Here is a 15,044-nt window from a genome sequence, read left to right on the forward strand (position 1 = left end):
CCCAGATTACTGTGGACTCTCCGTCATTGAGTTAATCAAAATAGATGAACAGATTTCTAGATAGTAAGGGAATCGACAAATGTGGGAATAAGAAAGACTGCATTGCAGTAGAAGATTAGCCATGATTTTGAAGAATGACTTGGCAGACACAAAGGGTCGATGAGTCTCTCTTACTCTTATTTTGTACGTTATCTTCATATAAATGAAGAGTTGAAGAGTATAATGTAACTATACATCAGCGCATCCTAACATACAGTGTAGTTTGATGTGCCTAAATTTTATACGTGTCATATTTTCTTCTTTCTTAGGTTGAACTACCTTGTGGCTGGAGGATTACACCCGATTGGATTCCATGTAGTCAACATCGCATTGCACAGTATGATTTCTGTCATGACACTGGATGTGTTCTCTGTACTTCTGGGTGGTCTCGTACATGATGGGCAAGGACAGCTGCTCAATAAGGCACCAAAAGCATCCTTTCTCGCTGCCATGCTCTTTGCTATCCATCCAGTACACACTGAAAGTGTAAGTCTGTCATTTCAAAGCATGTTTAAAATTGCTTATAAGTGTGAGGCAGGTAGGGTCACATTAGTTTAAATCGCTCACTCGGTAGTGTTTGGGTCTATCACTGGTACTGCACGTTTTATATTTCAGGTTAGCAATCAGGTCATCTAATGGAAGTCTGAAGAAGGTTCTGACCCGAAAGGTTATCTGGCCATTCCCTCCAGAGATGCTACCTGACCCACTGAGTTCCTCCAACACTTTGTTTCTTACATTCAATTAAAGTACAACCTGTGTTTCTTTTATTAAGAAAGGCAGTTTTCAATTTATCTTCTTTAGTTGTCCCAAGATGCTTTATTAGAAAAATTATGAAAACAATGTGGAGCTTCATTATGAAGTGTACAGGTAATGGATTCATGCTTGTTTATGGAGGGATAAATTTAAGGAGAACTATAGAGAACAGGAGAAGTGTTTGGAGAGAAATTCCAGGCATAGAATGATGCAGCATGGAAACAGGCCCTTTTAGCCCAAGTCGTTCATGCCGACCAAGATGTTCCAGCTAAGCTTGTCCCATTTGCCTGCATTTGATCCATATCCGACTGAACCATTCCTATACATGCATCTATTAAGATCCTAGATTATAGGTAGTCAAAGAACAGTTGCGAGTGAGGGAGAGGTTAAGGAGATCAGAAATGGATGGGATTACATTTGATGGAGATTTGTTTGAGTGGAAGAGATAGCAGAGATCGGGAAGTACCAGGCATTGAGGGATTTAAATGTAGAGTAAGTATTTTGAAATGGAGACATTGCTACACAGGGAGCCAGTGAAGATCAGTGAGCAGATGGTGAATAGACATCGTGGGTATTCGGACATGGGCAGCAGATCTTGTGATAAGTTGAAGGTTACGGAGAGTGGACGATGGAAAGCCTGACAAGATGGCGCACACCACATTGATCACCTTACATTGGCAAGAGCGGAACTCATTCATCTCTTTGATTTGTCTCCTCTAGGTTGCTGGGATTGTTGGCAGAGCAGACCTGCTCTGTGCTCTGTTCTTTCTATTGTCCTTCATCAGCTACTGTAAAGCCTTCAGAAAATGTAGGTAGAATTGTTTTGTGGATTTATTTGTAAAATGCATGTGCCACACACTGGAGGTCACTGTGTACTTCTAAACGAGTGAAGTAGACTTGGTAATCTGGGCATGAAAGACATGGGATTGAGACGGAGAGCAAGAGTGGGTGGCACATGAATGTTGCAACAAACAGGAATGTTTCATGCTGTGGTAGTTGTAAAATCTGAATTACGGCCAATTAATGCATTTTATTTTATTCCAGATGATGTGGCTGCAGAGTTTTCCCTTCATTGGATCTTTGCCAGCTTGTTGTTATGTGCAGTTGCAATGCTTTGCAAGGAGCAGGGTATCACAGTGCTGGTGAGAAAATATGTTGCTTATAGTGGTAAACAGTCGTTCCGCTTTTGCTGATATGATATCTGTGCTATTGTTCGGGTTTAATTAACATTAGGTTTCCTTGTGCCATTCTTTTTCTGCATTCACAGGGTGTGAACATAGTGTTTGATGCACTTGTAGTCTGCAAAATGGATATCTTGCAGCTAGGTGTGACTCTGTTAGGAAAAGACAAAACACCTGAGGTAGGACTTGATTCTTTTTATATAGCACCTATTGTAATCTATTCAAGATACCCAATATACGTTAGTTCAGTTTAATTTATTGTCAAGCGTACCGAGGTACAGTGAAAAGCTTTTTGTTGCGTGCTAACCAGTCAGCAGAAAGCCAATACATGATTATAATCGATTCATTTACAGTATATAGATACATGATAATGTTTAGTGCAAGGTAAAGCCAGCAAAGTCCGATCAAGGATAGTCCGAGGATCATCAAAGAGGCAGATTCAGCATTGCTCTCTGGTTGTAGTCAGATGATTCAGTTGCCTGATAACAGCTGGGAAGAAACTATCCCCGAATCTGGTGGCGTGTGTTTTCACATTTCTATTCCTTTTGCCTGATGGGAGCGGGAAGAAGAGGGAGTGGCCTGGGTGCGACTCGTCCTTGATTATGCTGCTAGCCTTGTTGAGGCAGCGTGAGGTAGATGAAGTCAGTGGAAGGGAGGTTAGTTTGTGTGATGGTCTGGGCTGCGTCCACAATTCGCTGCAAATTCTTGCGGTCTTGGATGGAGTTGTTCCGATAAAATGCTTTCTATGATGCATCTGTAGAGGTTGGTGAGAGTTGTAGGGTACATGCCAAACTTCCAAAGTCTTCTAAGGAAGTAGAGGCGAGTTGCTGTGCTTTCTCGGTCATTGCTTCTATATGAGTGGTCCACGAGAAGATGTTGGTGATATTGACTCCTAGGAATTTGAATTTTTCAACTATCTCTACTTCGGCAACATCAATGCAAACTGGGGTACGTGTACTGCTTCACTTCCTGAAGTCGACCACTATCTCCTTTGTCTTGCTGACATTGAGAGAAAGCTTGTTGTCTTGACACCAGGTCACGAGGTTCTCAATCTCCTTCCTGTACTCCGTCTCATCAGTATTTGATATCTTGCCCACAATGGTGGTGTTGTCTGCAAACTTGAAAATGGAATTAAATTTGTACATGGCTACACAGTCGTGAGTGTACAAGGAGTAAAGAAGGGGGCTGAGAACCCATCCTGGTGGAGGCAACGTGTTGAGGATTATCGTGGAGTTTGATTTGTTCCCTATCCTCACTGATTGGGGTCTGTTGGTCAGGAAGTCGAGGATCCAGTTGCAGAGATGAGTGTTGACACCAAGTCCCGCTAAGTTGGTGATCAGCTTGGATGGAGGTAATGGTATTAAAGGCAGAGCTGTTGTCTATGAATAGGAGTCCGACGTAGGTGTCTCTCTTATCCAGTTGTTCTAGGGATGAGTGTAGGGCTAGGACGATGGATTAATCCGTGGTCCTGTTGTGGCGGTAGGCGAACTGCAGTGGATCATGGCCGCTGGGTAGACTGGAGTTAATGCATTCCATAACTAGCCTCCCAAAACATTTCATGATGGTGGATGTCAAGGCCACTGGACGGTAGTCATTTAGGCCTTGCTTTTCTTTGGGACTGGGGTAATGGTGGTCTTCTTGAAGCAGGTGGATGCCTCAGAACGGGGTGTGGAGAGATTAAAGATGTTCGCAAATACTCCCACTAGCTGGTCCGCACAGCTACTGACACGGCCAGGAACTCCGTCTGGGCCAGCTGCAGGATCCAGTTGCAGACAATGGTGCTGAGTCCTAGGTTCAATAGATAATAGGTGCAGGAGTAGGCCATTTGGCCCTTCGAGCAAGCACTGTCATTCATTATGATCATGGATGATCATCCACAATCAGTACCCCACTTTCTTTAAGAGCTCTATCTCTCTTGAAAACATCCAGAGAATTGGCCTCCACTGCCTTCTGAGGCAGAGAATGGTGATAAAAATTGGTTGGAATTATGGTGTTGAAGACAGAGACACAGTCAATAAATAGGAATCTAACGCAGGTGTCCTTGTATTCCATATGTTCCAGGGATTAATATATGGCTAGGGAGATGGTGGCTGTCATGGACCTGTTGTGATGTAGACGACTTGCAGTGAATCATGGCTGTCTGTGTGGCTGGAGTGCCCCATGATTAGTCTCTTGTAGCTCTTCACAATGGTTGATATCAGAGCCACCAGGTGATAGTCATTAAGACACGTTACCTTGGTGTTCTTTGGCACCGGGCTCATAATAGTCTTCTCAAATCAGGTGGGACCCTCAGTCTGGAGTAGGCAGAGGTTAAAGGTGTTTGTGAATACTTCTGCCAGCTGGTCCACACAGGTTCTGAGGGACTCTATCCAGTCCAGTCGTTTTCCATGGGTTCACTCACAAAAAGGCCAATCTGGGTTCAGGTGCACCTGAGCCTGACTGGGCAAGAAACATCATTTCACTGATCATACATTGTCTGGCTAGTCTGGGAGAGATGCATTGTTGACAATGATTCTCCAACTCATTTTGTAGCCCATTATAGCACACAAGCCTTGCCACACATGCCAGATGTCTGCGTCTTTAATCTGGGGCCTTTTGTATTACCTGATAGTTGATGAACACAGTTCAGACTATTCATCCGTCCATATTTCCACTGGAAATAAAAGCAGACAAGACTTCGGAGAAGGAGTTGGCCATATTGCCCCACGATTCTCCTCTTAAATTAGATTGTACAAATCTAATCCAAAGTACCTTGGAGTGTACCTGGACTGGTCCAGGAACGCTGTGGCCCTGTACAAGAATGGACAGGACCAACTGTACTTTTGGAGAAGGCTCCGTTCCTTCAACGTCTGCAGCAGATGCTCTACCAATGTGCAGATGTTCTACCAGATGTGGTAGCCAGTGCCATCATCTTCGCTGTTGTGTGATGGGGCAGCAGGGCCAAAGCTGCGGACGCCAATAGAATCAGCAAACTCATCAGGAAGCTGGTTCTGTCTTGGGGGCGGTTGGATTCATGGGAGGTGGTCTTGGAGGGGAGGTGGTCTTGGAGGGAGATGCTCCACAGTATTGCCTCAAACTGTGGAGCATCTTGGACAATACAGCTCACCCCCTCCATGACACACTGGTCAACCTGAGGAGTACCTTCAACAACAGACTGGTTCCTCCAAGATGCAGTACAGAAAGCCACAGGAGATCCTTCTTCCCTGTGGTTATCAAACTGTACAACTCCTCCCCTTTCTGTCATGTGGTAGACTGACTCCCCTATCTCTCCCTCTCCCCCCCCAATCTTTGCACATCCCAAATCCTTTCCATGTCACTTATATTTTATGTGTTTTATGGAATTTAGTTTGGTTAGGTTAAATAAATTAATGCATGTGAGCAGATTTGTAAGACCAGTGACTTGGGTAACCTGTGCATGGAGGTGCTTTGTAAAAGTGGAGGGCATCAGTAGGAAATTCCAGAGCAAGGATTGGAAAATTGGGGAATTGGCTCCCACAGGGAGGAGTGAAGGTAAAGAGTAGGGATGAGTTGAAGGGGAAGCTGGACGAATACACGAGGTGTTGGTGAAAGGGGAGATGGCAAAGGATTGGATATGGTTGGTATAGAAACATCAGCATGGGGTGAATGGCTGCTTCAGTTTAGAACTATCTGTGTAAGTCATTTACAGCAAATTGCTTTTGTCAAAAAAATAAAGTTGATATAGGTCGTGTTTATTTAGCAAATAGGCAATTTTAGGATGTTTTGAATTGTTTATCTGCACCAGTTCCTTTAATTTTGTGTCCATTTGCTTCACAGAGAAGTCTAAGCTGGAAAAGAGGATTTTGTACCCGGGTTCTCCTGGTGTCTTCTGGCGGAGCGGCACTGCTGTACGGTCGCTGGAGGATCATGGGTACGGGCCCTCCACTGTTCACTGAGGTTGATAACCCGGCGTCATTTGCAGACAGCTCCATTGTGCGAGTAAGCTTGCAAACTCATTTTAAAAATGAAGCGGTCAACATTACTGTAATCCAAAGCTAGCAAGACCTTTACATTTTAAGATGCTATTTATGTTGTGAATATATCTGTGCTGCACATCATGCTCCACAATGCTCCTCTCAATCCTCATCAAATTTTCCCATCAGCATAACCTTCTGTTCGTTTCTACCATCTCTATATCCAGATATTATCCATTTTTACAGATTATGAATTTTAAAGTGTATGTTTCCTTAACAAAGTATGCATTAAGTTTCCGGCTGTTATGTCCAATTGTCCATTTTGAAGTGGGGAATTGTGCATTGCAGGCAACTTGTGTTTTCATGAGTTATGGGCTTAAAAAATTACGTAAATCAAAAAGCACGCAAATCAAATATATTCCAAACGCCGCACGCAACTATGGTGCCAATCAAAATGAATGAGTGCAAATCACATCATACAACATTATAAAGCTTTCCCTTTCATCTGTACAATGCTTTACCTGAAATGCATCATGCTAACTGTCGGAGCATAAAACTGAGGAAAATAACTGGTGTAAATTAGGATAATATATCCCAAAGGCAGATACATTTAAACATACAACCTAACAGCTGCAGGCAATCATTTTTACTTTGTTTCTGTTTAGCAAAACTGAATTTGCAAGATAACTTTGAAAGCTGATGTGTAAGTTTGCCAGACATATATTTGAGTGAGTTATTCCGAAAATAGGATTGGGTAAATTAAACTTTGGTAATAATTAGACAAGTGCGTAAATTAATCATGCGTAAAACAATAGACAGTAGACAACAGACAGTAGGTGCAGGTGTAGGCCTTCGAGCCAGCACCGCCATTCAATGTGATCATGGCTGATCATCCCCAATCAGTAACCCGTTCCTGCCTTCTCCCCATATCCCCTATTTTTAAAAGCCCTATCTAGCTCTCTCTTGAAAGCATCCAGAGAACCCGCCTCCACCGCCCTCTGAGGCAGAGAATTCCACAGACTCACCACTCTCTGTGAGAAAAAGTGTTTCCTTGTCTCCGCTTACTCCTTATTCTTAAACTGCGGCCCCTTGTTCTGGACGCCCCCAACATCAGGAACATGTTTCCTGCCTCTAGCGTGTCCAAACCCTTAACAATCTTATATGTTTCAATGAGATCCCCTCTCATCATTCTAAACTCTAGAGTGTACAAGCCCTGCTGCTCCATTCTCTCAGCATATGACAGTCCCGCCATCCTGGCAATTAACCTTGTAAACCTACGCTGCACTCTCTCATTAGCAAGAATGTCCTTCCTCAAATTAGGTGACCAAAACTGTACACAATACTCCAGGTGTGGTCTCACTAGGGCTCTGTACAACTGCAGAAGGATCTCTTTGCTCCTATATTCGATTCCTCTTGTTATAAAGGCCAACATGCCATTCGCTTTCTTCACTGCCTGCAGTACCTGCATGCTTACTTTTATAGACTGATGTACAAGGACCCCCAGATCCCGTTGTACTTCCCCTTTTCCCAACTTGATGCCATTTAGATAGTAGATTTCAGATAAAACGCGAGGTGTCTGTATATATAACTGGTTGGTGCTCAGCTGGAGTCTATTTCCATTTCAATGGAACATTTTCAATTGACCTTTTTTTAATGGGGTCATGCCCTTTGAGTGGGTGCAGAGGAGATTACCTGGAACATTTACACGATTGAACGTTGGGAAAAGCTGGGTTTGATCGTGTGTGGATAGTGTAGGGATGTTGTAGTTATGAATGGAATTGGGCAGTCAACATTTTGGGAGGAGACCTTTCCTCTGGACTGAAAAGGTGGAGTGGATGTGGAGTAGGTGAGGAGGGTTGGATTAGTGGATGGAGTCAAGTTGGGGAGAGAGGGGTGGAGAGAACAATAAAGGCTGGGACTTGATTGGTAACAAGGGGCTGAAGATGATGGCGTTGAATGGGAAAGGAAAGATCTCACTCCTTGAAGCTGCTTGCAACAGCATGGAATACATAAAACAGAATGTACTGAGAGCCATCACTTAGTAAATAATTGCTTAGTTTGCGATGTATGATAGTGTATGATTATTTTTTTATTTAGTGTTACTTTTATATGAAGAAGAGGTAATCATTCAGCCCTTAGCCAAATCCAGCCATTTAGTAAGGTTATGATCAACAACAAATTCAATGTACACCGTCCTCATTACTATCTGCAAATCTGCACGCTTGTGAGGTTGGCTGTGTACCACTAGGATTATTGGTAAATATTGTCAGTTCCTCTCGAGCATTCCCCTTTAGAGTCAGGGAATCCTGTTTGCTATGAGATGGATTAAATTTGATTACATGTTGACAAGTATGAAATATCAATGATGGGTATACAGCCGGGCCAGAGTCTTGTTTGGGAACACTGGGAATCAGGAACGTCGGTTGGGTAGGTGGCCAGATCCCAGGTTAGGAATAAGAGTGGTCATTTTTGTGAACTTGAAAGCTATGTCAAAGTTGTTATATCCATGAAGGGTTGACCCCATATGTCAATGTAGCCTTAGTGTTATTGACAGCGGCCTTAGCACATCCATATTTCTTTCTTATCCACAGAAAGTCTGTGCCCCTCTCCTTTGTGAGTAATGAGGACTTGGTGGACCTGCCTTTTCCCTCAAATTACTTAAAATCTTTGTTGTCAAAAATCTCAGTCGTGTGCTAATGATAAACAATTGACCTAAAGTAGTTATTTGCAGAAGAGAGTCTAAAACTCCCACCACTCTCTATGAAGGGAAGGGTTTCCTAACCTTAACCTGAAAAATCTGAAAAAGTTGAAGATTGTGCCACTCGTTCCAGAATTCACCAATCAGCGAAAAGGGTTTCTCTCCTCTCCATGTATCCATGTGGATATCTTGAGAGCGTTGTTGAAATTATTTACAATCATTAAATTATAGGGAATACTTCCCAATTTGTCTCATGGATATTTCATACTTGCCAGCACGTCGTCTTCCTTGTCATTTAACCCTTACACTCTATGTACAATTTTAGAGAATTTGCCCTCCCTCCAACATATTCTTCGTAAGAGCACAGATGTACTCGTAGTGCTTCAGGTATGGTCTAATCAAGATTTTGTATTGCGATAGCTAAACGTCATAGTCATTCTAAACATCCGGTTCACGAGATGTAAAGGCCAGCATTTTAGCAGCATGGTATACAATTTAAAAAAAAACTAATGTTGGGCTTGTTTATTTTATTTAACAGACTATTAATTATAATTACTATTACTCTCTGAACGCATGGCTACTTGTGTGTCCCTGGTGGCTGTGCTTTGATTGGTCGATGGGCTGTTTACCTCTGATTAATTCAGTCGGCGATTTTAGAATTCTCGCCCTTTTCACACTTTGGTTCTTCCTTATTGGAATCACATGGCAAGGTTTATTCTCCAAAAACCCAGATGAAAGAAGGTAAGTTTGTTTTTGTTTTTGTTTTAAACATTCACTCTTACTAGTTGCATATGAAGTAACTTTCTTTACATGCACGTTGAAAGCTCATGGGGGAAAGTCTGTGCGTGTGCACACAGCTGACACATTGTGTTCTGGACATGAAATGTTAACTTGCAAACGTTACAAGATGAAGGGCCAATTATTTAAAATAGAGTCACCTAGAAATTTGTAGGAAGGAACTGCAGATGCTGATTTAAACCGATGATAGACACAAAAAGCTGGAGTAACTCAGCGGGCCGGGCAGCATCTATGGGGAGACGGAATGGGTGACGTTTCGTGTCGGGTTGAGTCCGATGGGTCTCAACCTGAAACGTCACCCATTCCTTCTCTCCAGAGTTACTGCCTGTCCCGCTGAGTTACTCCAGCTTTTTGTGTCTATCTTTGCCATCTAGAGAAAAAAAAATTGCCAGGCATGATGAATCTGGAAATCTCTGTCCCAGGAGCTAGATCATTTGAAGTATTATGATGGACATAGATACATTTAAAAAATTAAGAGGTATGTGAACTGGCACAGAAAAGGAGCTGAGGCCAACGTAGATCAGTCATGATCACCCCGAACCTAGGAGCTAAGCGGCATTTTCCTTCCACAGATGCTGCCTGAACTGCTCAGTGTTTCCCGCACTTTTTTTAAATGATGCTATCTTGTGTGTCTGGCATTACAGCTCAATTATGAATTTTCTGCCAATTATTTCAGTGCCAATTATTTCAGATCTAAGATCTAAAAGGGGTTTCCTTAACAATTTATTTTTATTTTTATTGATTTTCTTAAAACAAATTTCACTGTATCAAGAGGAGGGTGGGGGGGGGGGGTCATCTTGGGGAATTGATTGACGATTAAATTGAGACATTCAAAATCAAGAAGGGTTTTAATGGAATAAATGAGGAAAAAACTTCTCAAAGGTAAAAGAGTTAGTGTTCAGAGGGCAGTGAGTGAGAGGGATTGGCAGATGAACCAGAGGGGAGAGGGAAATAATTTTTTCATGCAATGAGTTGCTGTACTGCCTAATTAAGCGGTGGAAGATGCTGTAGGAACTTTCAAAGGGGAAGTGGAGAAATGTTGGAAAGGAAAGCATTTGGTTGACTCTGGGGAGAGGTTAGAAGAGTGGGAGTAATTGAAGAGGTAGAGGGAGGTAAACCTGGATAATTGCATCTTGTACTAATGAACTTTGGACCGTTTATGGAAGGAAAACTAGTGTTCCCTATCAATTGGTCATTCTGCACTTTCCCTTTTAATATTGGGTAAGTGAATCTTCTGGGACAAATAGTTGAAATGGCAGGGGAGGGGACAGGGAAAGGGTTAATTGATAACTGCTTTGCTGAAAATGCCACCTCAAATAGAACCTATATATTATAGGCCAGAGAATATCAACATATATGGCAAACTTAATATGGGTGAAGCACAAGGAGGAAGCTACTCTTAAGACTTAAAGTGCAAAAACAGGCCATTTAACCCATTTGCTCCAAACTAGTCTTTGTGTCCCACATGGATTTCCTTTCACCCGGTTCCATCTCCTGCTATTACCACATCCTTGTCTTCCCCTCTCCCTGGTGGATTTATCCAGCTTTCTTTGGGATGTAGCTCCTCTCTTTGCTTCAGTTACTCTCTTTGGGAATGAGTTTCCTATTGGAATTATTATTGACTGTCAAAGTGATGGCAGGTTCATAGATACAAGCTATTACTCTGCTCAGAGTTCTTCACGCCACTCTGATAGGTTGCTAGCTTGGGGGCTTGCAGGCCTTTTAGATACAAACTAATGGGAGTTTTATGGCAGGAGATCAGGACATTTTTTGCCCGAAGGCTTAGTTTGATTCACAGAAGGCAACTGTCTCACAGGTATTAAGTGCTAACATTTAGAACCATCTCTTACTTTCTTGGCCCTTACTTCCTCTTGCAAGGTATGTAACCTAACTCCAATGAGGCTGGATGGGTTTTACGGTGAAGGCATGATTATTAAAAAGTTTTAAAGTATTTCTGTACCAATTTTGAGGCAATTTTCTTCCAGTTTCATTTAAATTGCATCTAAATTAAGTGTGAACAAAATGAATGATGGCATGTTAATCTGAGATTAATTTTCTTAATTCCATGCACAATGTCTAACAGGTTCATTTTCATGTGCTTACAGAATCCTTGCTTCTGGAATTTCCCTCGTGATCATCCCCTTCCTCCCTGCGTCTAATGTTTTCTTCAGAGTAGGGTTTGTGATTGCAGAGAGAGTGATCTACCTCTCCAGTGCTGGTTACTGCATCCTCCTGTCTTACGCCATGTGTGTTCTGTCTAGGAAAGGCCGGCTAATCAAGGTTGGGAGGCTTTAATCAATCATTTTGTATTTAAAATAAACGAAGGCGGGTCCCACAAATGACAAATTTCTAATATCATTTTTACTCTGTGATTTTCTTTAGACCATCCTTTCTGTGGCTCTGGTGGGCATGGTGATCCTGAACATTACGCAATGTATCCGACGCAGTGATCACTGGAGGTCGGAGCAGTCTCTCTTCACAAGTGCCTTGTCTGTGTGTCCCTTCAATGCCAAAGTAAGGATACGCACACATTTCAAAGAATTTTAATGTGATAAATTATTTTATTTCTAGATCTATAAACATAATTAAAATAACACCTTGTTGAAAATAAACTGAAAGAATTGATGTTGAATCTTATTGAAAGATCACTTCCTTTTTATGGAAAGAAAAATTTGAAGTGTAGATTGAATTATTTTAACATAGGTTCATTTAGTTTAGAGATACAGCATGGAAACAAGTCCTTCAGCCCACTGAGTCCGCACAACCAGCAATCCCTGTGCACTGCACTATTCTACACACTAGGGACAATTTCCCAATTTTTTTTTAAATCAAAGCCAAATTAGGTCATAAGGTCATAAGTGATAGGAGCAGCATTAGTCCATTCGGCCCATCAAGTCTACTCCGCCATTCAATCATGGCTGATCTATCTCTCCCTCCTAACTCCATTCACTTGCCCTCACTCAATAATCCCTGACACCTACTTAATTCCTGGGATGTCAGGACTTTCATATGAAGAAAGACATCTGTGCTCTTACGAAGAATATGTTGGAGGGAGGGCACATTCTCTAAAATTCTACATAGAGTCTAAGGGTCAAAAGACAAGGAAGATGACGTGTTGGCAAATATGAAATATCCATGAGATAAATTGGGAAGTATTCCCTATAATTGAATGATTGTAAATAATTTCAACAAAGTTCTCAAGATATCCACATGGATACATGGATAATAGTCTCCTAATCTGACAAAGGACATTCTTGCCATAGAGGGAGTACAGAGAAGGTTCACCAGGCTGATTCCTGGGATGTCAGGACTGTCTTATGAAGAAAGACTGGATAGACTTGGTTTATACTCTCTAGAATTTAGGAGATTGAGAGGGGATCTTATAGAAACTTACAAAATTCTTAAGGGGTTGGACAGGCTAGATGCAGGAAGATTGTTCCCGATGTTGGGGAAGTCCAGGACAAGGGGTCACAGTTTACGGATAAAGGGGAAATCACTTAGGACCGAGATGAGAAAAACATTTTTTTACACAGAGAGTGGTGAATCTCTGGAATTCTCTGCCACAGAAGGTAGTTGAGACCAGTTCATTGGCTATATTTAAGAGGGAGTTAGATGTGCCCCTTGTGGCTAAAGGGATCAGGGGTTATGGAGAGAAGGCAGGTACAGGATACTGAGTTGGATGATCAGCCATGATCATATTGAATGGCGGTGGAGGCTCGAAGGGCCGAATGGCCTACTCCTGCACCTATTTTTTATGTTTCTAATCAAGAATCTATCTATTCCTGCCTTAAAAATATCCATTGAAGAATCTATCCATTGGATTAACCCACAAACCTGTACATCTTTGCAGTGTGGGAGGAAACCGGAGCACTCAGGGTAAACTCATGCGGTCGACGGGGAGAGTGTACAAACTGTATCGACAGCACCCATAGTCAAGATCAACCCGGGTCTCTGGCAATTTAAGGCTGCAACTCTACCCCTGTGCTATTTTGCTGCTCGCAATTGGACGATGCATTGTACATTGCTGAGTATTTAAATGAGGTATTAAAGCCTTTTCACTGCCTACCAGTCAGAAGAATGGGAAAACACTCTACACTTTGTTGGATAGGTGCAGATTATGTACTCAACCATTCAGGGATAAGGAAGTCAATCTGTTTGGCACCCTATCCACTACCCTAAACGATCACCTGCACTGGTGATATGCAGTGACTGCAGCATGTAGCATTTAAAAAACACTGCATCAACCTGCCAAGGATACTCCAACAGGAATAATGAACGGCTTGGATAGAGTGGATGTGGAGAGGATGTTTCCACTAGTGGGAGAGTCTTGGACCAGAGATCATAGGCTCAGAATAAAAGGACATTCCTTTAGGAAGGAGATGAGGAGGAATTTTGTTTTGTCAGAGTGTGGTGAATCTGTGAAATTCACTGCCATAGAGGGTTGTGGATGCCAAATCGATCCGTATTTTTAAGACAGAGATAGCTTCATGATTAATACGGGTGTCAGGGGTTATGGGGAGAAGGCAGGAGAATAGGGTTGAGGGGGAGAGTTAGATCAGCCATGATTGAATGGCAGAGTAGACTTGATAGGCCAAATGGCCTAATTCTGCTCCTATTACTTATGAACATGACCATATGAACAGTACCTCCAAGCCTACAAACAATCTGCACTGTTCCTGTTAAAAAAATAGTGCATTGGGAGTTTTTAGGCTTCTCCAGAGACAGGTTATAACATTTCATCTGAAAAGCAGCACCTATTGCTTGAACCCTGATCATCCTGACTTTTTTCAGTTTCCATTTCAGTTTAGTTGATTGTCACGTGTACCAAGGTACAGGGAAAAGCTTTTGTTGCATGCTAACCAGTCAGCAGAAATACAATACATGATTACAATCGATCCATTTACAATGTAGAGATGAGCATTGCTAACCACTGAGCCACATTGGGAAGCAGAATGAAATACAAAGTCCATGTCATTCAAATCAGATAATGGTTCACAAATTCTGAAATCAAGCACAACAGTTTCATGAGAACTCCGTGCACATAAAGCACACTTCCTTGCATGGAGTGTTGTGTGTAGATACAGTGCAATTAGTTGGCAGGCAATGCACCGTGGAAATCACTCTTGTAATTTTCTGAACATGATGTGTGCAAGCAGTACCGACATTACTTGCAGGACCTGCCTTTATCAGGTCCTTTATGCTAATCTTGCACTAGTCAAAGGACCTGTATGAACCATGACTGCTGCCAGGGCATCTGGTGGTGATAATTCCATCTCCAACTCCCCCTCACCCCTCAAAGTGTGAGAAATCAGATGCAAGATGACACCAGAGTGTACTGCCGGTATATCTTGGGTACACAAAGTTCGGGATTGCCATTCCTACATGACAAGATCAAACAGGTTTCTGTATGTTGAACCACATCTATCACAGCACTCTGTTTCATTGCAGGTGCACTATAATGTTGGCAAAAACTTAGCTGACCGAGGAAGGGAGGAGTCTGCAATCCAGTTCTATAGAGAAGCTGTGAGGTATTGTTGAATTAATTAGTTCTAGTACTCTGCAGCTGGTGCAAATTTCTCCTTTAATTGGACACGGCTTTCTCTATCCATGTGTAGAGAAATGACAAAAGCCCCCCCTTTTTTT

The 15,044-nt window shown here is 42.3% G+C and overlaps 1 protein-coding gene across 2 annotated transcripts in view; it reads left to right on the forward strand.

Annotated features, from left to right (window-relative positions):
• Nucleotides 1-15,044, forward strand: part of tmtc4 (transmembrane O-mannosyltransferase targeting cadherins 4) — a 42,100-nt gene that overhangs the window by 17,606 nt on the left and 9,450 nt on the right. For both annotated transcript variants that reach the window (XM_055636652.1, XM_055636653.1), the window contains exons 4-12: nucleotides 309-525; nucleotides 1,513-1,600; nucleotides 1,837-1,934; nucleotides 2,060-2,152; nucleotides 5,769-5,930; nucleotides 9,142-9,344; nucleotides 11,507-11,681; nucleotides 11,784-11,915; nucleotides 14,850-14,929. In XM_055636652.1, the coding sequence (XP_055492627.1) occupies nucleotides 309-525; nucleotides 1,513-1,600; nucleotides 1,837-1,934; nucleotides 2,060-2,152; nucleotides 5,769-5,930; nucleotides 9,142-9,344; nucleotides 11,507-11,681; nucleotides 11,784-11,915; nucleotides 14,850-14,929 (1,248 nt within the window). The remainder of the gene's footprint in view (nucleotides 1-308; nucleotides 526-1,512; nucleotides 1,601-1,836; nucleotides 1,935-2,059; nucleotides 2,153-5,768; nucleotides 5,931-9,141; nucleotides 9,345-11,506; nucleotides 11,682-11,783; nucleotides 11,916-14,849; nucleotides 14,930-15,044) is intronic.

Source organism: Leucoraja erinacea, chromosome 6 (genome assembly GCF_028641065.1).
Source record: "Leucoraja erinacea ecotype New England chromosome 6, Leri_hhj_1, whole genome shotgun sequence".
In the NCBI taxonomy this organism is placed as follows: Eukaryota; Metazoa; Chordata; class Chondrichthyes; order Rajiformes; family Rajidae; genus Leucoraja; species Leucoraja erinaceus.